Source organism: Prunus dulcis, chromosome 1 (genome assembly GCF_902201215.1).
Source record: "Prunus dulcis chromosome 1, ALMONDv2, whole genome shotgun sequence".
In the NCBI taxonomy this organism is placed as follows: domain Eukaryota; kingdom Viridiplantae; phylum Streptophyta; class Magnoliopsida; order Rosales; family Rosaceae; genus Prunus; species Prunus dulcis.
Genome location: NC_047650.1, coordinates 9,139,925 through 9,163,534, shown reverse-complemented (window position 1 = coordinate 9,163,534; position 23,610 = coordinate 9,139,925). Strand labels below are relative to the sequence as shown.

General features: G+C 36.3%; 4 protein-coding genes across 9 annotated transcripts; 2 read left to right on the top strand and 2 right to left on the bottom strand.

Annotated features, from left to right (window-relative positions):
* LOC117625204 (polygalacturonase At1g48100) lies at positions 1–5,858 on the top strand. Of its 3 annotated transcripts, none has more exons than XM_034356879.1 (7): positions 1–130; positions 2,984–3,427; positions 3,814–3,981; positions 4,104–4,148; positions 4,259–4,466; positions 4,569–4,650; positions 5,058–5,858. In XM_034356879.1, exons 2-7 carry the CDS (start codon positions 2,993–2,995, stop codon positions 5,557–5,559), a joined length of 1,440 nt encoding a protein of 479 aa, XP_034212770.1. In that variant the 5' UTR covers positions 1–130; positions 2,984–2,992; the 3' UTR covers positions 5,560–5,858. The 3 variants fall into 3 exon arrangements, with proteins under 3 accessions (XP_034212770.1, XP_034212732.1, XP_034212812.1); XM_034356841.1 differs by lacking the exon at positions 1–130 and adding an exon at positions 2,392–2,625; XM_034356921.1 differs by lacking the exon at positions 1–130 and adding an exon at positions 2,644–2,746.
* A 1,143-nt stretch (positions 5,859–7,001) lies between these two features.
* On the top strand, positions 7,002–8,390 carry LOC117614191. 2 transcript variants are annotated; one of them, XM_034342917.1, is made up of 6 exons: positions 7,109–7,178; positions 7,282–7,292; positions 7,390–7,456; positions 7,558–7,602; positions 7,851–7,948; positions 8,149–8,390. In XM_034342917.1, exons 3-6 carry the CDS (start codon positions 7,403–7,405, stop codon positions 8,222–8,224), a joined length of 273 nt encoding a protein of 90 aa, XP_034198808.1. In that variant the 5' UTR covers positions 7,109–7,178; positions 7,282–7,292; positions 7,390–7,402; the 3' UTR covers positions 8,225–8,390. The 2 variants fall into 2 exon arrangements, with proteins under 2 accessions (XP_034198807.1, XP_034198808.1); XM_034342916.1 differs by lacking the exon at positions 7,282–7,292 and having other exon boundaries at positions 7,002–7,178.
* A 1,023-nt stretch (positions 8,391–9,413) lies between these two features.
* LOC117615210 (boron transporter 1-like) lies at positions 9,414–14,374 on the bottom strand. The gene is made up of 13 exons (XM_034344252.1): positions 14,199–14,374; positions 13,355–13,582; positions 13,155–13,237; positions 12,857–13,049; positions 12,564–12,702; positions 12,215–12,380; positions 11,941–12,107; positions 11,681–11,854; positions 11,441–11,536; positions 11,028–11,165; positions 10,608–10,927; positions 10,244–10,511; positions 9,414–9,959 (listed from the first exon to the last, which is right to left on the bottom strand). Exons 2-13 carry the CDS (start codon positions 13,456–13,458, stop codon positions 9,666–9,668), a joined length of 2,142 nt encoding a protein of 713 aa, XP_034200143.1. The 5' UTR covers positions 13,459–13,582; positions 14,199–14,374; the 3' UTR covers positions 9,414–9,665.
* Positions 14,375–16,709: 2,335 nt separating this feature from the next.
* On the bottom strand, positions 16,710–23,313 carry LOC117614850 (probable inactive DNA (cytosine-5)-methyltransferase DRM3). 3 transcript variants are annotated; one of them, XM_034343766.1, is made up of 12 exons: positions 23,020–23,313; positions 22,690–22,758; positions 22,335–22,423; positions 22,118–22,246; positions 21,892–21,988; positions 21,547–21,593; positions 21,195–21,302; positions 20,782–20,881; positions 20,110–20,225; positions 19,128–19,230; positions 18,695–18,774; positions 16,710–18,212 (listed from the first exon to the last, which is right to left on the bottom strand). In XM_034343766.1, exons 4-12 carry the CDS (start codon positions 22,238–22,240, stop codon positions 16,833–16,835), a joined length of 2,154 nt encoding a protein of 717 aa, XP_034199657.1. In that variant the 5' UTR covers positions 22,241–22,246; positions 22,335–22,423; positions 22,690–22,758; positions 23,020–23,313; the 3' UTR covers positions 16,710–16,832. The 3 variants fall into 3 exon arrangements, with proteins under 3 accessions (XP_034199657.1, XP_034199658.1, XP_034199659.1); XM_034343767.1 differs by lacking the exon at positions 23,020–23,313 and adding an exon at positions 22,864–22,883; XM_034343768.1 differs by lacking the exons at positions 21,547–21,593; positions 21,892–21,988; positions 22,118–22,246; ... (1 more) ...; positions 22,690–22,758; positions 23,020–23,313 and having other exon boundaries at positions 20,782–21,137; positions 21,222–21,291.
* Between the last annotated feature and the right edge of the window lie 297 nt (positions 23,314–23,610).

Below are 23,610 nucleotides of genomic sequence, written 5' to 3'. Positions count from 1 at the left end.
TCTAATTAGGTAGCACCACCGTACGTTATGTTACAAATAAATTTCATTGGCTTAATTTCATAATTTGCATGGTGCGAGGGAGAAGCGTAATCAAACATCAGACGAAGAATCAGGCACTGCAAGCAATCAGGTGAATACTTGTTGTTTGTTGTAATGTGATAGTTCAAAAATGTATTTCTAATCATCTGATATGTTATCTTGTGAGATTGTTAAACATGTTTGATTGAGCGAAATTTTCTTTAAGATAGCATGTTAAATTGTATGGAATATAGTTACTGATAATTAGTATGCTTATTGCGGTTTAAGTAAGGTCACTTGAGGCATAGAAGTTGGTTTGGACGTTAGGGTTTATGGATCAGAACTAGCTAGATCACAGGGAGGGTTTGAATGGACCCGTGAATGGTTTTAACATTGTTGTCGGGAACCTACTACATGCTTTCCTACTTCGATGGCCACAACCACAAAAAGAGCAAAACAACAATCAAGAGTCACGAGAGAGTTATTGCTTTTACATCAAAACCACATTCACCCAATCTCCTCTCAATCCTTTCCTCTTGCAGCTATATTTTATTCTCTCATCTCATCCCTACATTCCAAAAAACCTTACAAAAATCGCTCTCTCTTCTGATCTCTATGTCACATGAATGTTGTACTGAATTTTTATGACATGACATTTACTTGTAAAATTCCCTGAGATGACAGAACAAAGCATTTCAAACAGAATTTGATTATTGATTAGTTATTTAATGATGCGGTTAATTAACTAGAGTAATTAAAGAGAGTCTGATATGCCAAGTATTTTTTTGTTGAAAAGCAGAGAAAATATGCATTAATAGAAGGTTATAGTTGTACATATCTGCTTAAGGTATATATATATATATATATATATATTTTATTGAGGGATTCTTCAAATAAGCTTATTTGAGGGACACCCTTGTAGAACCCACTCCGTATTGTATTTGACTCATCCAAATCGTATATTTTATAGATATTCATTTCAAGATCATTTTTACAAAAAATCACTTGAATCCGATATCATTTGACTACTCAATTGAATTATTGAAATTTTAATGAAGCACCGTATTAATTGATTTTGTAGGATACAATTAGATATCAAAACAGTTTCAATTTGTCTAATTTTTTTTTGCAAAGATTATGTATGAATGTATATTTAAAATATATAAGGTTTAGATCGTTAAAAAAAAAATTCATAGAAACCTAAAAGGTGTCCCTCAATAAAAAGGGACTATATATATACAAACATATTTTGTACATATATATGTTTGTTCAGGTACTGAACTATTTTTGTACTTCCCTTTAGCAAATTGAAGTATATACAACTAAATCTTAATGTTAAAATTTGTAGGTCCCATTTTTCCGTGTAATATAACTCACACAATAATGTATCAAGTTGAATGGACACATCCCACCCACGTACATAAATGTTGGAGTTTACTCTTTTGTTTTTAGTACAAGTAATAGTTTAAAATACAAGAAAAAAGAATTTCTTACACACACATACTCCACGGGTACCATGAATGTTCGAACTTGAGACCAATAGCTATACCCCGTTGACTTGGAGTTATCTATTTTGTCAAAACGAATAGTTTTTATTTCTATTTCTATTTATTTTTCTGTTTCTTCGTGACTATATCTGACTTGAGTGGTTGCACATTGCATTCATATATTATGGATATATCATACATGCTCTTGCATCTTTGCTTCATATATAAATGTCACAAAATTTACTTACTGTCAGTGAAATATGATGCCAAAAGCTTAGTGGACAGTGAATTTTTTGGCAACCAGTAAAAATATTTAGCATAACAGTCCAACAGAGCAAAAATATAATTGATTATGTCTTTTAGGGTTCAAAATTTATCTTTCCTGAGTTGCTTCAAACCACCAATCCAAGAAACCCTGCCAGCAGAAATTGCTTATGTTTACACAGAGCACTGCAAGTTAACAGAAAAAAAAGAAAGATATTTTGTGATATACCTATTTCTAGCACTAATATTAAAAATAAATTCTACACAATTGAATTTCTATAAACAAACTAAAAAAAAAACCCAAAAAATGACAGCTAGTCTTATTGAATTTAATATTAATTATTAAATTACTTTGATGCCCTATTAAGTGTTTTGGGTATTTTTATGAGATTTTGAAGTTGCGCTTGTTTTAAGAAATTGATGGCAGTTTTGTAATTTATAAGAAGTTAAAAGCTTTTTTGTTATGTTGTAAATTAACTTTGGGTGTGTTTATAAAATTCATTTTATATAGGGTATTTTTATAATTTGACCTCCCATATTGGGTATAATAGTGAATCTCCAAAAAAAAAAAAATGTTTTTGTATAAAATCTATAAATAAAAACAAAAATATCGTTGCTGCAGCACACTGATTCAGGAAACTTGAGCCCCAGAGCAGTTCACAAGCTCAGAACTGCAAAAGCAAAGTTCCTCCCAAGCTCATCTCAGAACGTGCCATGTGTTTGTGTTTGGTGTCTAAGAAAACATCAACTGCCAAGAAAACAAAAAAATGGAGACGAAACTAGAATTCCTGCAGGACCACATGGCGCAGAACCAAAACCAAACGAAATATATAGCATCAGAGAAAAAAAAAAGAAGGTAAGAGATCATTATAAATAAATCTGCTAGAGAACAAAGAGTAACAGTCCACAAGATTGCAACAGAAGACCAAATTCCAAAATCCCCATAAAAGCCTCCAACCAGTTTCCTAGACACCACGATATATATATATATATATATATATATATATATGTATATATTTTTTCTTTTTTCATTCAGCCTGAAGTTGACACGTATAGGACTTTATATATACATGCATGAAAACAATTCACTGAAACTTATAATTTTGAGTATAAATTAGAGCCAGTCTTTCAACTGGTCCTCAATGCCAGGCCACTTTCTTCTTCTATCTCATTTGCTAGCTTTTCTTAAAAGTGCTTTTTGGTAATTTTCTGAGAGCAAAGGCATGGAGCCAATTCACTGGTTTATGGTCCTATGGATCACATTGAGTCTAATGATCTTCCAAAACTCAAGCAACGTGGAAGGAAGATATCATTTCCACAAGAGGAACAAAAGCTCCCCTGCTCCTTCCCCTGAGGCTGGAGAGCCAGTTGCTCCTTCAACCCCAAGCCTCAGCCCTCCTCCTCTTCCAAATGTGCCCTCAGACCCTTACCCTGAGGACCCTGGAAATAATTCTTCTGGTTCTTCAGATTGTGTGTTCAATGTCATGAATTATGGGGCAGTTGGTGATGGCTCTGCTGATGACACTGCTGCATTTAGAGCGGCTTGGAAAGAAGCCTGTGCTGTAGAATCTGGTGTGGTTTTCGCTCCTGCAGATTACAGCTTCAAAATTACTTCAACCATCTTCTCAGGTCCTTGCCAGCCTGGACTGGTATTCCAAGTAAGATTTTATTTTATTTTTTTCATTTTTCTTTTACACAAATGTCTTGTGTTCTAAAATAAGTTCATCTAGCTGTCAATGACAGTTGTTGCATTAATCAAAATAATTGAAAACGAAAAGACCCCATTTTGGGTATGGAGTAAAACGTCTCAGGTTTAGATACAATACAAGTGCAATTATCAACACAAAAAACACCAGTAAAGTAGTTAATAGCAGTTACTTCTATACCTGAGAGGTCCTTTTCAAATCCCTCCTCTTTAATATCGCTTGTGTCTGAAGAAAAAAACAGCAGGAAAGGATCCAAACTCTTAAAACTACATTTCTGTGAAATTTGGTTCATTAATTAATTTTCTAAAATTGGTAACTGAGGTTCGAATGTGAAACAGGTAGATGGGATTCTGATGCCGCCAGAGGGGCCTCAGACTTGGCCTAAAGGAGACAGCCAAAAACAGTGGCTTGTGTTTTACAGGCTTGACCAAATGACTTTCACTGGGAGTGGAACCATTGAAGGCAACGGCCAAAAGTGGTGGGATCTCCCATGCAAGCCTCACAGGGTAATTTAATTCACCAAGCAGCTGGTCCTATCTTTTCTTTTCCTTTCTTTTAATTTTATTTTTCATGTAAACTTTTTGGTTTTTAAATGCCAATATTAACTCTGATCTTATTACTACTTCAGGGTCCTAATGGATCCACATTGCCAGGACCATGTGACAGCCCTGCTGTAAGTAAAATTACCCACAGTCAAATTCAAGCAGCAGTTATAAATGTGTTGTAAAATTCAAATGGTACTTGTTCTTCTTGTTTTTTTTTTTTTTTTTTCGAATTGTTCAGTTAATTAGATTCTTCATGAGCAACAATTTGGTGGTTAAGGGGTTAAGAATCCAAAACAGTCCTCAGTTCCACATGAAGTTTGATGGCTGTGAAGGTGTACAGATTGAGAAGCTGTCCATTTCCTCACCAAAGCTTAGCCCCAACACAGATGGGATCCACATAGAGAACACAAAATCTGTTGGCATATATGACTCTATGATTAGCAATGGTAAGAAAATGGAAAATGTTTTTTTATATTTAAAATTTACCTTTTGTATTATTATGTGTTAATTATATATAATTAATTAATAATTTGGCATGATTTGAACAGGTGATGATTGCATTTCGATAGGAACTGGATGTGCCAATGTTGATATAAGAGGTGTCACTTGTGGGCCAAGTCACGGGATTAGGTATAATATACTCTCTCAATAAATTTCTCTCTTTCGTTGCCACCTGCCAATTACCATCCGTTTTGAGTCCAAAAGTTGCCTTCTTAACTTCTTCGGCAAAAAGGTTGCTTATTATTTGGTAATCGCTCTAACAGCTGGATGGGCTTTAACTTTACCTTTTTAAAACAAATACTGCATGAAAAACTTTTTTCTAAGTTCCACATAGTCAAAATAGAAATACAGTTTTTTCAACGAGTAATGTTAAATAGATTACATTTTCAAATTACATTATATGACGAACGAAATAAATCCTATTTACTATGTACAAAATGATCAATTAATGTGGTCACTTTAGCAAGTATTGCCCGGTTTTAATTAGTTTTCAAATGCTTCCTAAATCACCATTAATCACATTCTATTTTCTGCAGCATTGGGAGTCTTGGTGTGCACAACTCTCAAGCATGTGTTTCTAACATAACAGTACGTGACGCTATCATAAGGGAGTCCGATAACGGAGTTAGAATCAAGACATGGCAAGGCGGGACGGGCTGCGTATCCGCCATAGTATTTGAGAACATTCAAATGGAGAATGTGATGAATTGCCTACTAGTAGACCAATATTACTGCCTATCAAAGGCCTGTCGAAACGAAACTTCAGCAGTTTATGTCACAGACTTGACATATAGAAACATAAAGGGCACATATGATGTGAGGAGGCCTCCAATTCACTTTGCTTGCAGTGACACGGTGGCTTGTACAAACATCACCCTCTCGGAAGTTGAGCTTTACCCACATGAAGGAGAGTTGATGGATGATCCATTTTGTTGGAATGCTTATGGGACTCAAGAAACAGCCACTATACCTCCAATTGATTGCTTGCGGGATGGAGAGCCTGAGAGTGTGGCTGAGGTGTCCCAGTATACTTGCTAGGGTAAAATTTAATTTACTTTTGGGTTGGGTTATTTCTATATTTATAGTAAAATTTACTGTTTTACTGTATAGAGCCCAAGAGCCATTTATCTGATATGGGTCTTGAAATTTACTACTTAGGCTCCCATCCCTATTTGGGCTTTCCCCCTTATTGTGTGATGATGTGATTTACCATTTGGGTCTTCTTTTTTGGCCCTACAAATATTGTAATGAGATTGAGTGCTTACATGTATTGGCATTATATGGATAATGTATTTTTAGTAACAGTTATGAATTTCATGACCACCTATGTGTAGCTATTCAATGGATGCTTTCTCTTTTATAGTAATGTGAAGGGTGTACGTTTAATCAACCCAACCTTTGGGTTTTAGCCTTGTCCATTAGCATCATGTGTGAAAAATATCAACAAAACATGTTCCACAAGCATCCAACCGGATCAAATTTGCCAGTAAGTTTTAGCTCAAGTGATGTAGTTGGATAGATAAATGGTGGGTGATGTTATTTTGTCAGACTTATAATATTATATTATTATACTGTAAAATCTAGATCACACATTCAAATAAGAACTTACGTAATTGATAGTCCAAAATTCAAATGTTCCCAAAAATTAAATTCTCAAATTGAAATCTTGATTTAAGCCAAAAAGAAAACTAAAGGCTCAACTGAAAATGGATGATATTTGAAAAAAAAAACATTAAAAACAAAAAAGAAGAAGAATAAAATGCATGATTGGCCAAGAGGGTTTAGCCGAGTGGAATTGACTTGCATACCAGTGGTCTCATGTTCAAACCCCCATGACACCTTTGATAGTGCGTGTGTGAGATTCCCTCTCTCAGTACTAGGGGTGGGCACGGTTCGGTTTGGACCGATTTTTGCCTCAAATTAGAACCGATCCGATACTATTCATGCAGTTTGGTTCGGTTCGGTTTTAATTAAAAAAATTCAAAAACTGTTCGGTTCGGTTTGAACCGGTTTCGGTCCGGTTCCGGTTCGGTTTTGAACCGGATTATAAAAATTATTTTTTTAAATTGTTTTGTAATACAATTCTCAACTGAAATATTATTTTTTTTACTTGAAAATTAACAAATTATTCAATTTCATATAATTAATAAATATTAAAGTGAGAAAAGAGAGATATTTTGACATTGAACTTGGATAAATATTAGGTTTTTTTTTAGTGAAATTAAAAATATAGCATTAAATATAAATATATATTGAAATTATATATTTTTTTAGTTTCACCGGTTCGGTTCGGCCCGGTTCGGTTTTTGAAGACATGGAACCGGATCCGAATCCGGTCCAAACCGGTCCGGTTCGGTTTTTGACCGGTTTTTGACTTTTTGGTCAACTCGGTTTTTTTCCGGTTTGATTCGGTGTGGTTCGGCTCGAATTTTCGGTTTGCCGGTTTGAGTGCCCACCCCTACTCAGTACTTTAGATTATTGCTTGTTAAAAAAAGAAGAAAAAAGAATGACTGCTGTACAACATGTCGTATCTATTGAGATAACCTTGTATTAGCCCGACCCAACGACGCAAATAGTCAAACCATTTCCGCTGCAGCAGTCGAATTGAGTTTTGCCGTTGGGCTCTAAGTCACCGACTCACTCTCGCACAGTCGCAGGTAACAAACACATTCTGTCTCTGCCGCTTCCACCGATTTCGATTCTTACCTCTTCCTGATATCGATCTATGCATTTCATTGTTTCATCGCGGCATGCTTGAAGTTGCCCGCAAGGTGTTCGACAGTTTGCCTCTTTGAATTACTGCATTGCGTGCCGATTATAAATCCATAATATTTGACTGTGTTGATTGTGATTGGGATTTTTGTACAGGAAAAATAAGAACATGCCGTCTCTGCAAACCGCATTGCCTCCTGAGCTCGCGAATAATGTGATCAGAGTTAGTATCGGAAAATTCTTGATTTCCTCACTGTTTATATCCAAAAATTTAATCATTTTGCTTGCCATTTTTTGAGCTTAAATGATCGTTTGTCGTTGTAGCTTTACCGCGAGTGTCTTCGAAGAGCTAAATATGTTGGTCATCGGGTATGCAAAGTTCTCTCTCACACACACCCACGCACATCTTTTTCTTAGTGAAAAATGTGTTTGTTGTCATTTCTCAATGAGATTTTAATCAGTTCTTAAGAAGCAATTGTCCCAGATTTTTTTAGGAAATGCATCTTCCCTGATTTTAGGAAATTGATCAAACAAATGCAACATAAATGTACACTCTAACAAAATCTATCCAAACTTATTGAAATTGAATTTGGGTTCTTGTTTTGTTAATGATGCAGCAACACAATACGGAACTTGTGGTTGATATGGTGCGGCAGCAGTTCAAGAAACATATGCTTGAGACAGATCCAGAGAAGATTCAAAAGTTGAAGGATGAGTAAGTATATTTGATTGTTTTCTCAACTCTCATTTTCGACTTTTTTGTATATCATGCTTCATGGGTTCATTTGAAAGCTAATTGATGACCAGTTCTTCAAATAATGCGCACAAAGACTTGCATACAATGCATTTCTTATTCAAGTTTCTTGATGGAATCTTTGTAATTCAAAATTTTAATCTGTCTTCCTTGGTTCTCAGTGCCGCAAGGGGACTTATAAATCATATACTATTCGAGTCGGAGAGGCTGTCTGGTCGTAAATTCAGCAGCTCTTGATGTCAAGGTTTTCAGTTTTCTTTCTGAGGTTCCAGTTTGTTGTATTGGGTGAATTTTTGGCAGCAAAATAAGTGATACCGTCGATGTAAGATTTAATGCTATTTTGCCTTTTTATGAAGTGTGAATGCTTGGTTTCTTTGGAAGTTACTGAAGTGGCCTTTCTGCATACCAAACAAGGAAACAAACTATAAACCTGTGCAAGCGGGAATTACCAATTTGCTATCCCAACTTATGATCTAATCATCATGTGTTTCTAATTCCTATTAACATTTTGAGGAAAGCTGATGGTCGATGATGTCAGTCGATGGCCGAGCAAAACTCTGACATTTTTTATGAGAGATGTTAGAGACAATGTTGCCATATTTGATAGGAGAGGAACTTCTCCAGCTGCTACCTTGCAAGTTCTCCCAAGAGAATTTCATCAAAATCAGCAACTAAACATGCACGGCATACAATCAGGCAAAACAATAGTAATGAGTAGCCAAGGGACCTACACTGCTAGTGAAGTTATGTAGAAAAAGTTTCCCACTAAGTCCCAAGTCAAATGCTGTGAAAACTACCACACAACATCATTTGATTGCAAGTGAAAACCAAGGAGTAGGGACCTCATGTACGCGTCAATCTTGAAGGTTAACATGGGAGAGCTGTGGTCACTCATCTTACTTTGCCTCTCCAAATCTGTAAAGGGTAACGCGAATTGCACTCTCTGAGGAGCCTCTGCATTCTCACAAGATAGAGTCTAGTAAGAGTGCGGAGTTGTATAGAGAGCGAGAATATAGGTTCCTGATGTGTAAAACGATGTCACCGAGTATTTTAACAGTGTCAGCCACTCCCCAAAAAGGAAATGAAGACAGAATATTTATAACAGTTCAGACGTTGTTTCTCTGCCTTGCATTGACAAAATTTTTTTTTTTATAAGAGTGAATCTTGTAGTTGTTCTGGCAAAAAAAATAAAAAAAATTCTTGCAGTTGTTACGTGCATTGGAATGTTGCCTTCCAGGTTCCAGACACCATTAATTAACAAAATCATGATTCGCCCATCGATACCATCATTTTCCATTGGAAAGATGAAGATGCTACATTGTAGTCTTATTTAGAAGTGAAATAACTTAGGCTTGGAGAACAAAAATGGATGCCAATAGGTGTATAGTTTCTTCATTTGGCCCAAAAATTGTAAGTATAAAGTTCCTTCATATTTAATAGTGGCATTGATAGATTTTCGTGGTTACAACTTACAAATCTCCTCCCAATACATTTCACAGATTTAGATCACTTTACAAAAAATTGCCGCATTTAGAATTAACTTAAGTAGAAGAAGGGGAAATGCCATTGCAGATTTCCTGCATGTTCACAAAACCAACCCCAAATTACTCTTAAGTACTTTGACTATAATTTGCAGGTAATACTTGCTCCATTTTTATCTAAGTTTAACTTCTAAGGTTCAACCACTCTTCGCAAGATTAGATGATCTTGCTTCTCCAGTCCTTGGACTAAATTGCCCGTTTCCACCATTCTGAGGACTTGGCTCACCTCTCAGCTCACTTAAACGAGGACTGTATATCTTATCTGAGAACAGTGGGCTTTGTATACTTTTGAATTCGTTGGATGGTGTTGTAGCTGAACTTGCCATTCTAGGACTGCAGATATGCCTGATCTCGCCCCGGCTTCTAGTAACTATCCCATCTAAAATCTCAACATCATCTGCAAATGAAGCTTGCCTACTCATCTCCCGCTCCTGATGTGAAACACATCGAATGAACAAGATGTATAAGTTGAAGTGAGTCGCCAAGTGGCCCTTTATGTGTACAAATTATTGTATGCTTCTATTCTTTTTCTTAAAAAAGAGACGTTTGCATCCAGATTTATTACACACTGATTAACCAGTTCATGAATTGTTTTGTAAACATTGCCAAAAGGCGTCTATTCAATTTCGGTTTATGCACTGCCTAAGAGGTAACACTTAAGCATATTGCAGGTCCTGTTTATTAGGAAACAGTGTGTGAGAGAATGAAAACTTACAGTTGCAAGGTTGAATGGTAAAGCAGGTGCCTCTTCATACTCTGCAGCATCTAAATCTTGAAGGTGTGCCCCTTTGAAGAACTTGGGCAAAACGTATTGTCTAACAGGAACCAGAAACATGATCATTAATGGGAAAAGAACCCCAGCAATAGGAATCCATGTAATTCCAAAGCACACAAACAAGTAAGCAGTTTGGAAAATTGTGAATGCTGCAATTGTCTTGAACGGTACTGTTTCGACAAAAGTGGCGTGGTATTCCTCAAGTACTCTGAACATGAGAATGAACATAGTTCAATTAAATTTGTTGACAAATTGGTAAAACAAAATAAAGAGTGCGTTAGGACAAAAAGGGTCAAGAGGTTACTTGTATCTTCTACTTGGGGCCGTGAAGAGCAGTAGAATCCTCTCCCAACATTGGTTACCTGGTAAGCTCTCAACAGCCATAAAGGCAAAATAACCCCAGAGTACCGATGTAGGGATCATTTTAAGAAAAGGCATGGCTGCAACACATCCTCCTACAAAAGTAGCTTGAAGCAAGTTGCTGAGCCGCTGTTCCTTCACCTCCACAGGCAATAAATCATCAATCTCTTTCTCAACATCAAACACTGTCTCATCAACTGGAGCATTTATGTTNNNCATGCTTGAAGCCATTTGAAAAGTTGAATCCTTCAATTCCTTTAATCCCTGCTCTCAGGGTTTAGGGAAGGTTGAACAACGGTTAGCATTGTTATCATATGAATGAACAAAAGAATGAAAAGGTGAACGGCATATCAAGTCATCATACCCGAGCTGAAGGTTCCTGGTATGTTAGTGGGGTTTGCATCTGTTGATATGCTTGTTGCATGCTTCCATATACTTGTCCCAAGCTGGCATTGTTTTTCATACATCTCCTTGCTGTAGCTACAAGTCGATTGCGTAATAACTGCATCGTTGTAAAGATAATATAAATCACAAAAGAGTGGATGGTTGGCTGTGTGTCAATATGTGCATCTCCATGTTCTGAACACATTTTAATGTTTAATTTGTGCCCTTTTGGGTCCTTAAGGGTCACTGAGTTGGTGTTAAACTTACAACCTCTGGTTACTGAACAGAGAACTGTGAGGTGGAGCAACTCAACTAACGTAACTGATAGACAAGCTTTGAAAATGAAAGCACTGCAATTTACTAGACTTCATTGATTCTATTCCATATGCCTACCTGGTGCTTCAGTGTGGCCAAGCTTTTCGTATGCATTGGAGATTGTGGTATGACACCATTGGATGGGGGAATGCCTATGAGACCACATATTATGACCTGTCATGTTGCAAAAACCTCTCAATCTCAAAGCAAATGGAAAACCGGGTGCTTTTTTTTTTTCTTTCCTTTTTGCAACCACTGAACTTTCTGGCAGGAGCATTACAGAAAAAGTGAATGACGCTGTGAGGGGAATTTGCATACCATGAACCCTAAGAGAAGTAGATCATAATGGAACGAAGGTGGTTTTCTCAAATTGAATTCTTTCTGCTGAGCAAGTTGGGAAGCTACACTGTGATCAAAATAGTACAGCACTGCAATCATTGTTGCTGGAATGAAAGCTCCAATTATATAAATCACTGGAACACTTAGCATGTCCTGTAATTTTAGCAACCATTAATATCCTCATGTATCAAGCTGAAAAACAAAAAGACATATCAATCATGTAGAGGATGTGGCAATGCCTTGATGACAGTCCAATTCTCGTATGCTCCTGGTGACCATGGATTTGGACTGAAGAGGCGCCTTGGAATTCCTTTTGGAACATTTCCAGCAGGTATATAGGAAACAGCAGACCAGATCAACACCATCAATGGCACACCATAATCTGCTACAAAACCACGGAGCGACCCTGCGAGAAGGAAATATTTAATTGGATCAATCTCTTGTAGGGTATGCAAACTAATAAATAGGCAACTTTACATGTGTGCATGTAACTCTGAACAAAAATGGACTTACCAGACCCATACCGCCAAGACCTTGCTTTTCTGCTTTTTAAAGAAGTAAGTAGAAGGCCAAATGACAAAACCAAAGCAAACATCCCGTTTGCAAATCTCCATGAAGGTTGAAATTGAACTGACTTTGGGTTTTCTCTTTCAGGTATGCGAAATTCATGAACTAGTCCCTATAAAATACAATTCAGAACTACATCTATAAAAAAGTTGGTACAGCTAGAAAATGCAGAACAACAATTACTCCAAGTCTCCTGTCTCTTTTAACATAAATCGTAAACTACAAGTGCAATAAGGAAGCAATTTTTCTTGAAGCCAGTAAAAATTCAGGGATAGAAAGAGAAGGATGTTCCTACTTTAATAGCTTCCTGCATGAAAAGCATTGCAATGAGAAGGCCAAATAACTCTCCTGCAAGACGAGTGAATCTGTTTATAATGGAGCAAGCTCCTAATATAGCCAGCAGGAACAGCAATATTGCAGTCCAGACGCACACCCTGCACATCAATGTAATAAAGGCAGATTCAAAGTCAAAAAAGAGTTACCCAAGAATTTTTTTCCAGAAAAGGATAATTGCAAGATAGAGAGATTAATGTTAACATCAGAAATCACAATATCAATCCATTTGTTAGCACCAAGAAAAGATGATACCATCCAGTCCATGCTAAAAAGAGCTTTGATCCCAAATCCGGTCTATTTTTGGCGAAATTGAACATAAAGGTGTACATAATCACAGTTGGCTCTGCAACTCCGAGAATCAGCAAAGGCTGACCCCCAAGGATGGAGTGTATAATTCCACATAAAGCAGTAGATGCTAACGTCTGAACTGCTGTGAGAACCCCATCTGTCAACACCAGAAATGATGCCAAACCATAAATATAATGCATAATGTATAAATCACACCGAAAACCACAAGGCATTCAATGGAGTATCCGGTATAAAATATTACCTGTATCTCTCTCTAATTGTTCACCAAATGAAATAACTGGAATGGCTGATGCAAAGAATATATAAGTGGTGGGGGCCAAAATCCTGAGACAATTAAACAAGTTAGCAAACCAGAATAATATTTCAACCAAAATTTCGCAATATTTACAGTTGAATACGATGCAGTATCCTGTAATATGATGATACCAAGAGAAGATATACCTGAAGCCTGCCTTCAAACCACCAGTCCAGTCTTGCTTGTAACACATAAATCTCCCTTGAAGATCATTCCTGATTCCCCGAAATGGTACAAATGTCTCTTCCATGGTTCCACTTCCTTGAATGCTTAAGCAATAATACCAAATCTCAAAGTTGTAGACAAAGAACCAGGCTTTACAACAAGTCAGATCATTACCAAGGTCACTAAGGTGAGCCTTGACAACTCCAAATCTACATTAAAGAAGAAAAGACATCAATGAAGCAACATCAGTAAATGAACTAAATCGAATGCATCTTGATAGATGCAAGATGACCCAGAATTGACATTTATACTTTTTCTGTTTACCCACAACCCATAATAAAAAATATTAACCGCATTACACCATCAAAAGCTTATAAGCATGCCAAGCTTCAAACCCAGAAAAAGAATGCAGAGAAATATTCAGAATCAGAATGGCATTGGATCATTGAAGTACATAAAAGACAACCCTTTTGGTTTGTTTTACCTTCAAACAAACAGGACGCACATAAGGGTTGTAAGCAAAACTCGAAATATATAAGCTTGAAAAGTGCTGAGAAGGCAATTGTAGATTTGATGCTGATAGTAATGTGGGTCAAGAATGAATGAATGGAACATCACTATCAGTGCCAAACAGCAAAGAAAGGGAACACCAATCCCTCCCACACCCCCAAAACAAGGAAAGAAAAAAGAAACAACAAATCTAACGCTTGTGGTGTAGACTCGTAGTAAAAAGGCCGCGGAAAAGCTGAGTATGAAGGAAAAGAAACATAAATAAATACGTAAAAAGAACGAAGATTCAAAGTAGATGCAGCATGAAATACTCACCAACCAGACATAAAAGTTCTGATAATGGGAAATAAGAGAAAATGTAGCTGCTTTGATTTTTCTGGTTTTTAAAGGAGGGTGCTTTTCAGTAAAATGTGTGTGAGAAAGTGGTTGAGTGTCCGTGTGAGAGAGAGAGAGAGAGAGAGCGCCAGCCAGTCCACGACAAGCTGGCCTGTAAAGCAGTAGCCAAGCAGTTTCTCTATGTTGTATAGTATATCATTGTTGTAAAAAATTAATAAATTGATTTGTTTATATTTGAATATTTTATCCTAGATTAGAAAAGTATATCTGTTTATGTGTATTGGAGAACAAAATGGGATGTAGTGGTGCATTAACTCGCCCAACTTGCCTAGACATATGTTCCTCATATTTCTTAGGATGTCCGAATGAGAAATTTTTTTTAAAAAAATGTATTAATCTGGACGGATTTCGAGTCTCAGTATTTACAAAATGTTAATAAAAATAGTAAAATATGAAAATAATACGTTGCTACTTCCTTTTGCAAACATCTTTTTCTCCTAATTTTAGAGGGGTCAAATTTTCAAGTAACATTAATTTACTGTGAAATTATTGAGTTAAGACATTATCAACATTAAGAAGAGATATATTATTAGACATGAATATTTAAATAACACAATTTACTTATATTCTTTTTTATAACATCCATTTCGCTAAAGCCTTGATAGTCTCCTTTTATGTTGGGAACTTGAGATTCCTATTTTCAATTGAAAAACTGAAAACATGTTTGATAACAATTTTTATTTTTTATTTTCAAAATAAGGGTGATTGTTTTATATTTTACTTTAGATTTTGCCCTTTGCGCGTGAGTCGGTGATGGAACGTTTAGAAGTGTTTGTGGATGGAAACAAAGATCTACAGTATAAACCCTAGAATTAGTAAAGTTGAGTTTCAACGTGAGTCTTCCCATCGCAATCATAAATTGCGGTGAATTTCTTTTTCCTGTTGACTAGTTGACTTACTGTCCTGAATATTATGAAAACCATGAAACCTTTTGGCTCATGGCCCGGTCCATAGCCTTCCAAGCCGCCTTGGCCCAAATGAGAAAGATTTATGATACTTTTTTTTAATTAATTTTTTTTTAATAAAAAGTTTTAGGAAGAAGGGAATTGATGCTTCATACATTTTGTAACATTAGAACATGCTAAAGATCAAATAGCATTTATCATATTTAATAATACCATGTCACGGTGTGACAGTTACATTCAAAAATTTCTCTTTCAGATATTTACTTTTTAATCTATTTCATTACCAAATCTAAGAATTTGCGGTAATAAATGGTTTAATTCGTAATATTTATGGGACCCTTAAACGGGACGTAATCTACACTCCAAATTTTGTATCTTTCCCTTCCACTATTATAATTGCCCATCATTGACGATCAGGTGTTCAAAAAGAAGAAAGCTTTTTCCAATCGGAATATTAACCATCAACATTTAGAAAAATTAACAAAAGTGGTTGGCGTTGATTATCTGACTTTTCTATAGAAAAGCCAAGTTATGATTATAAATCATATTATTCGAATTGAATTCATTGAACCGAAACCGAAGTCCATAAGTAGTAAGCATTATTATTCCACGAATTTATTCGCAATAAGTATAATATTATGTACTCAAAACAATCTCAAAATTTGTGTGAAGGCTCAATTATTGCCTTCGTCGGTTCTTTATTTATAATACAATTTCCCATCTTTATTTGGACGTTTGTCTTTTCCTTTCTCATTGCGACAAACTATGGCAAGGGACAGCTCAATGACTAAGACCACCGTAAGATTCACCCAGATGGCTTTCAACACGTTGTCAATTGAAATTAATAAGCAAGAAAGAAATAAAAATAGAGCATTGGATGGAAGTACAGTGGAGTTGAGGGACCTTTGTGAGCTACATACTTTCCCGACTATTCTAGTTCTAGACCAACAATCAACTTCCCTGACTTGTTCCTTCAAGTACAGTGGATGGAGGTGAAGGCAATTGTCAAGTCTTCTTCATGGCGGATTTAGCAGTTTAAATGATTTTGTCTAGCACAAAACTCAAAACCAAATTCTTTAGGTATAGGCCGTAGAAACTTCAAGACAAAAGACAAATTAAACCCACCCAAATATCATCAAAAGTAGTTCTACATTCTGTGTATTTTGAGCATTGACTGATTTGTTAGTTGGCCAACAAGTAATTCTCCAACAGAAGGAATTCTTGGCGTGGGATGATTTGTTCCTGTGCTTGTCTAGTCAAGTTGGGGATCCAACCATGACACTGACAGCAAGACGGATATAGTAGTCAACTTATTCTTCAACTTGCTCATGAAAATTTCCATGACCTAAAGATACATTTCATTACATACAAGAGTAGTCTTAAGTCTTGAATAATAACATCAGTTTGGAAACTTATGCACATCAATGGCCAGCATATGTTAAATGCTAACATCCAAGTATTGACATCATCATCATCATCAACTTTGCAACTTATGCAAAGCTATATCTTTCTGCATGTATGTATTAAATTTATCTAAAAGACATTGGCATGACATTCTCAAGCTCAATTTTTCATAAACGAACGAATCTAGTTATCCTTAACAAGTTAGATGTACCACAGAATGAATTATAAAGGGCAGCAAAAGCTGTCACCTCTTTCTTTCTGACATAGTTCTTACACGTTGCAAAACACGAACAAACTCATAAAACAAGGAGAAGTCAAAACCTGGGAGACTGTCACTCTGTGGAGAAATCTTAGAGATTGAGTCACTGCATGGGTGCTGACAGATAATCAAATCAAAACCACCAAATTTCTTCATCAGACTTTCAAGTTTGGTGCTTGTCAGCTTATGAACATCTTCAATTTGCTCCAGTTGCCCAGTTTGTCCAGTATTCTCCCACCACCTTCTTAGAATCTTCCTTTTTGTTGCATTGGTCTCCACAGATACAACACCTTTCAAACTAATGCCAAGCCTATGTAAAGCAACTTCTGCTCCACCGATTCCACTGAAAATTGAGAACACTGTTAATCCTCCTGGGTACATAGATTTCAACGCAGAGAGATGATAACCCAATGTGTCTGTCTGAAAGCAAAATTTGAGTGAAAGAAGTCTTTCTGTTAAACTACTCTCAGCAACTTGAGTGTGATTCAATGGGTAGCCTAGGATACGTTCTAAATATTCAGGTTCTGTGGGGCTCAGCTTGTATCGTCCAACCCACACAAGATTTAATGAACGACATTGATGAAGGACGTCTCTCTGCTGCTCAGATGAGAGCAATCCACGAGAATCAGAAAGTACCCTTCCAAGCCTATCACAAAGCTGAGATATGCCACTAGTTTCAGAACAGATGCAAGTCAATTGCTTCCTTGTATCCCACGAAGGCCACCATTTCTTTGTATGTGGTATTGCATCCTCAACGGTCATTGGTGGCTTTGGAAGGATGTGAAACCTGTTCTCAGTTGGGAGGTTGTGTACATAGCCTTCCCTTCTATTCAAGGCTGAAAATAATTGAGTATTCACGTATTCAGGTTCCAGCCCATATAAGAACTGAGAAATTTTTGCCCAGGAATCATATGCTAAATTCACAATATTTCCATAAAAGAAATATGGAGGTTTAGCCATCATTCGATTCACACTCTTGCAAGGATTGCTTTTGAAAGGTTTTGACATTTCAAGATTGCCAATTATAGGGTCAACTTTTTCTTCCATCCATGTTTGGTCAAGGAAAGAGTTTGAATTATCAACATACTCTTGTCTTGGCCTTTTCCCTTTACGTTTTTCTTCGAAAGCAACATGTCTAAACGCCCTAAACTGAGGAACTGCGGTTGGAACAACATTTGAATCATCATAATTATACTCTTGCTTAGGCCTCTTTCCTAAAGAATTGTTTGCTGCATTGCAATCCCTTGATTGAGAAACTGTATGCGGATGAAATTCTTCATTTTCAACTTTAACTGAATCATATGATCCTGTAGCAAAAAACCTAGAACCCACTCCAGTGCGTGAATGGTTTGAATGGGCCGAGTACTGCGCTAGATATATTGTTCCAAACATTAGTAAACCAATCTAAATGATGAATGAGAAGACTATACAGTTTAGAAAGCAAAGAAGTAATGAACATAGCCCTCAGAGATGATAACATATATTTCAACAACTAACTTGTAATAATAATGAACAGACCCATAAAACAAGCAAGATAATACATCAATTCTTCCACAAGCACATCCAAAAATTCGTAAGGTCCTGTTAGGTCGTTGATTTCATAAATAAAATATATAATTAGTTGCAAGATAAAAAACATTAGGTTAAGGTTGCCAACACAATTTGGTACGAAGACATGCACAGCCAAGCATATAACTTTCCATTAGAATGAACTATTTGCAGTTGCAGCCACTTTTATACCGAAGAACACATTTAAAAATTTGTTGGGCCTATGGGAATCTAAACAAATACACAAAGTACGTCAGCACTTGAAAAGTCAATAACTGATTATAAGAATGCATTCTGACCTTATTTTCTTTATAACAGTCATCAGAAATTTGATATGCAACGATTGAGTCTGCAAGATCTCCAATTGGAGCTCTTGAACCTGAAACAACAAATGATTGTTAAATAAGAGTTGTCAATAAGCGAATAAAAAAAAATGTATCACCCATATAACTACAAGATGAAATTAAGCAAATCACGTTACAAGTGACTCAGCCACTTCCATTGAAAATCCAGTAGACTGCATGTAACAATTGACAGTTCAAAACAATTTGTTTTGTGTTGAATGCAATACGGTTGTAATGCCAATAATAATGATTATATTAGCACATCATAAGTATTATTTGTACAGTTACAACGCCCCTCTTAAAAAAATTCTTACATCCAAAATAAATTTCAACAGTTTACGTTCTTTACTTTTCAGGTATAGTGGAGCAAATGATATGAAAGACTCACCAAACTTTTCGATTGCCCAAGAAACTTGGTTCTCAGAGAAACCCATCTCAAGCAAACGAAGTGTCTTCTCCATGGTCCCATATAATTTTTCATCATTAGCATCCTGGGAATCAAAAGGTTAAAGTATTGTACAATATAATAGCAAATAAAATAAGTATATAACAAACACTTGGTGAAAAATCTACAAGACAACATGGCAACCATGTGATTGCATGCTCCAAAGACATTTTTGCACACTTGATGATTCAAAGAGAACATGTAGTGAGAAAGAAAAAAAAAAAAATCCTGCCTTAGATCTGCATCTGCTGTCATTGTGACAAGTAACTAAACCTCCTTTCTTACCATGAAGAGTTGTGCATGATTGCTTAAGTTGGGGGTAACGCGAGATCAAAGGTGAAAGGTAAATCTTCTTTCTTTTCAGTTATCGCTTTTTTAAAATTGAACTCTGACTAAAAACCCTTTTTAGATGCACAGGAAAAACTCCAGGAAACCCAATGGAGCACATGGCAACGAATGTAGTGAAATAACAGCATATTTTAAGAGACTATAGACAAATTTAACACAATTGAAATTATGCATTTCCATTTATTAATGGCGTGGAAAAAAAAAAAACATAACCCACCCGGAACAGTAAGTTATCTCACATGTTATTACCATGGTTTTCATCTGATCTAGTGTCCAATGGAATTAGAGAGCAAAGTACAGCATTCCATAAACTTTATGCTTCCAAGCTTATGCATTAGTTTTTTTCTTTTTCCAAAAGAACAAAACCATGTATTCAACACGTTTTGCCCAAATATAATGTAATTGTGTTACCAACATCCAAAAATGTCTTTTTTAGAAGAAAATCTTTTTATTAAAGAATGATAAATACAAAAAAAAGTGCACAAGAAGCCCACCAAAAAACAGGATACAACCGATTACCAACATCCAAAAATGTCATCACATAGATAACAATTTAATGCAAGGATTATTTTTATACCTCGTCTTTTTCTTCATCACCATGAGTTGTACTATCACCTATATCATTTTCAAGTTTCACAGCTACCTGAGCGGCAATGATAAAATCCACCAAATCATTAATTGGAGCATCTTCACCTGTGCATCAAAATGAGATTAACCAACCTATATTGTCGAACGTAATATTGTAGGAAATTTAATAGGATGATTAACAAAAGGGACAAAAGCCAAGGTGGAAATTCATGATCTTAGCCCGGGGGGCGGGGGTTGGGAGTTCTAGTAGAAAATAAATTATATTCAAATTAATGCTATGTAAGCAAGTTCCAACAATGTAACTTTGTAGAGCTCTTCCCTTGGTTCAAACATCACTGAAACTGTTAGCATATGCTTCATTCTGTAGCGAGATCCTTAATCCAATTCCGTAAAAGTGATTTCATATACGCCTGGTTAAGGAGCCTAAAAACAAACATGTTTGGACTTATCTATGTTAAGGAGCCTAAAAACAAACATGTTTGGACTTATCTATGTAACATAACTAATGATAAGTATGTCTGAATTTCACATTAGTCATAAGCGCAGAACTGTTAACCAGTGAGTGAGCTTCTGTTGTATATCTCATGTTTCTTTTCAATATAAAAAGCCAGTATAACTCAAAAAATTTCGCACAATAAAATTTCTGTAAATTTCAACCTACCGAGCTTATCAATTGCAAACTCAACTTCATTTGGAGAAAAATTCATCATCAGTAAGGATGCCCTTTTTCCCTCATCAAGTCCATCAGCTAAATCAGGCTCCTGCCAAAAATAAAAGATTGAGCCTAACCATGTGCAAACTGAGACAAACAAGATCACATGAAAAATAAAATATCATAATAAACAGCTGCCCTTTTATCATCGTCACAAGAAGAGAGGAGAATGATCTGCTTTATGAGAAAAGTTCCAAATACGATTTAGCTAATCTTCAAGCTTGCGTAGCATTGGAAGTCACCAACATTGTTACCCAATGACTTGTGAAGAATAATCACAAAAGAGCTGACTAGCCCCAGGACCTCTGGGATACATAAAGGAAACATCAGAAAACAAGATTACAGAAGTTTTCGCAGTTTACCTCTTTTGGTTGAATAATATTAGAAACCTTCGGAGGACTGCTTTCATCCTTGTCATCAAATAAGCTATCCAGAGAATCTGATGACCCAGAATCTGATTTTTGAGAACCCTATTCAATCCAAAACAGGTAGACTATAAGAATTCAAAATTCCTCGGGAAATCCCCGACAAACACTTAATTTCAAAACTGAAAAACCAGAGAACCTACGGCATGCAAACTATCAAGAGACAGAGAGATGGTTGCATCCATGCTAGGATGCTAATTTCAGTATTTCCAATTGAACTAACAAATGATTCTGGAGAATCTAAGTATAAGACATTTTAAGAAACATTAACAAACAATGCATTACTTACTGAATGCGACAAAAGTGCCTCCAATAACAATTCTACATCGCCTTCACCTAAATTTGAAGATAGAAACACAATCATCAAAATTCCCAGGGTAAAAAAATTACCAGATCATGTGATTAAGGATATAAATGCAGATAATGATAATAACATATTTGAGTGCATCAAATGGGGGCCTGTTGAACCACCGTGGTTGTATGAATGTGCACATGTGCATGTGAACAGCCTAGTTTCAGCGTGGTTTGCTTTCTTATCATCTTCTAAACTTACAAAGCCCTGTTAATCCCACAACCCTCACCCACTTTCATGACGATTAAAATAGAAGAGAGTTCTTTAATTGGCATGACCTACCCTTTTGTTCAATCACTTTGTCTACAAGTGATGGTAAAAATCCCATTCCAATCAAATCCGATCGCGTATTACTCCCAGATGAACTCGCGGCATTGTTCTGGAATTGTAAAGAAAGAAGAAAAAAAAAAAATTAAGAAAGTTGCCAGAATGGATTATTAACTATGTATATTGCAATTATTACATCATATGAAAACTCGCAGAAACATTCATGAAATGGTGGGCATACCCCGAAATGCCCTGAGAATGCAGCATCAGAAGGCAACTCGAAATCCAAGATCTCTTCTTTAGGCACAATTGCTTTTTCACATTCCTGTTCCGAGGAACTTTTTCTGTTTGAGTAATTTGTCATATTGACCTATAGAATAGAATAGAGAGCGCATAAATATATATATGACATTCAACCATCTCCAAATATAACGTAGAAGCTTTATACATAAGGATACCTTTTTGAAATGAATCAGTTGAAGCAAAGATGGAAAATATAAGATTACAATCGACCACAAACTGCAAAAGCTAGGCCGCCAGTCACCGTCTACAAGAAAAAACCATCAAATTTAGCCCTTCAATGAAATTTGAACCAGCAAATAACTTCTCGGTTCATAACAACAGCATTCAGCAATATCTGGGTGATTAAATAGTTCTTCATCAAGGTCCGCATTATACCATTAAGCTACAAAAACTCAGGTATCTAACTGGTCACCCATGCTTTGCACTTTATCATCACACCAACTTTGTAACTGTAATGAACCCTTGGTGAAAGGTAACCGAAAGAATTAAGCCATGCATTATATTTCTTACCTCAAGTGCTGCATTTGCATATACCAATGCTCAATTTGCAAAAGTCGACGAAACTGCGTATGAATTAAACTGAAATTGACATATCAAATCACCAAATTAGTCATGCAAATCCAAATAGTTAATGTCCCCATTAATTTATAAGAAAAAGTAGTGAGAGAAGATAAATTTCCTTACTTTCCTTCGTTTTCTCAGCAACCAAACAGACAGAAGAAGAAAATAAAACAGAACGAGTAACGAACAGCGAAGACAAAAGCTAAGCAGACGTTGCAATTTTCAACTGTAGGAATTGCTCAATGACAGAAGGCAGTGCCAGTGCACACGCCGACGTACCTGATCAGAGATTTCAACGGCGGAGGAGCGAAGTCCACGCTGCCCCAGAAGCGGCGCGTCGACTGCACTCACTCCCGCGGTGAAGGGTCGTTGGGACGCGAATTGAGCGCTGAGAATCACGTACATACAGTACAACAACTGATTCCCCTGACTGTTTGACCACAGTCAATAGGTTACGGCGTCACTGACTGGCGTTAAACTCTATAAAGAGTAACGTGAAGCTGGAGAAATGGGTTCGGATTAGGGTAGGTCAAAGATCCGGTTTTGGTTAGTCAGGTGTTGAGGGAAGGAGAAGGAAGCACGACGGACACGTGTCGTGATCCGGACGTCGCCACATTATTCATCCCAGTCACCTGATTTTTCTAGAGAACTGTTATTAGCACTCGTTTAGTGATTAGTGCACCCCACATTGTGAAGGCACTAAAATTCATATTGTGCAAGTTTGGAAGTGTTTCAAAGTAATAAATGGAGTGCCCATAACAATAGTCTATTTCTTTTAACAGGGCATTAGAGTTGCAATAATTAAATTAATGGACATTAGAGTTGCCAATACTAATAAAATCACATGTGATAGTGCGACATTGGTTAGAG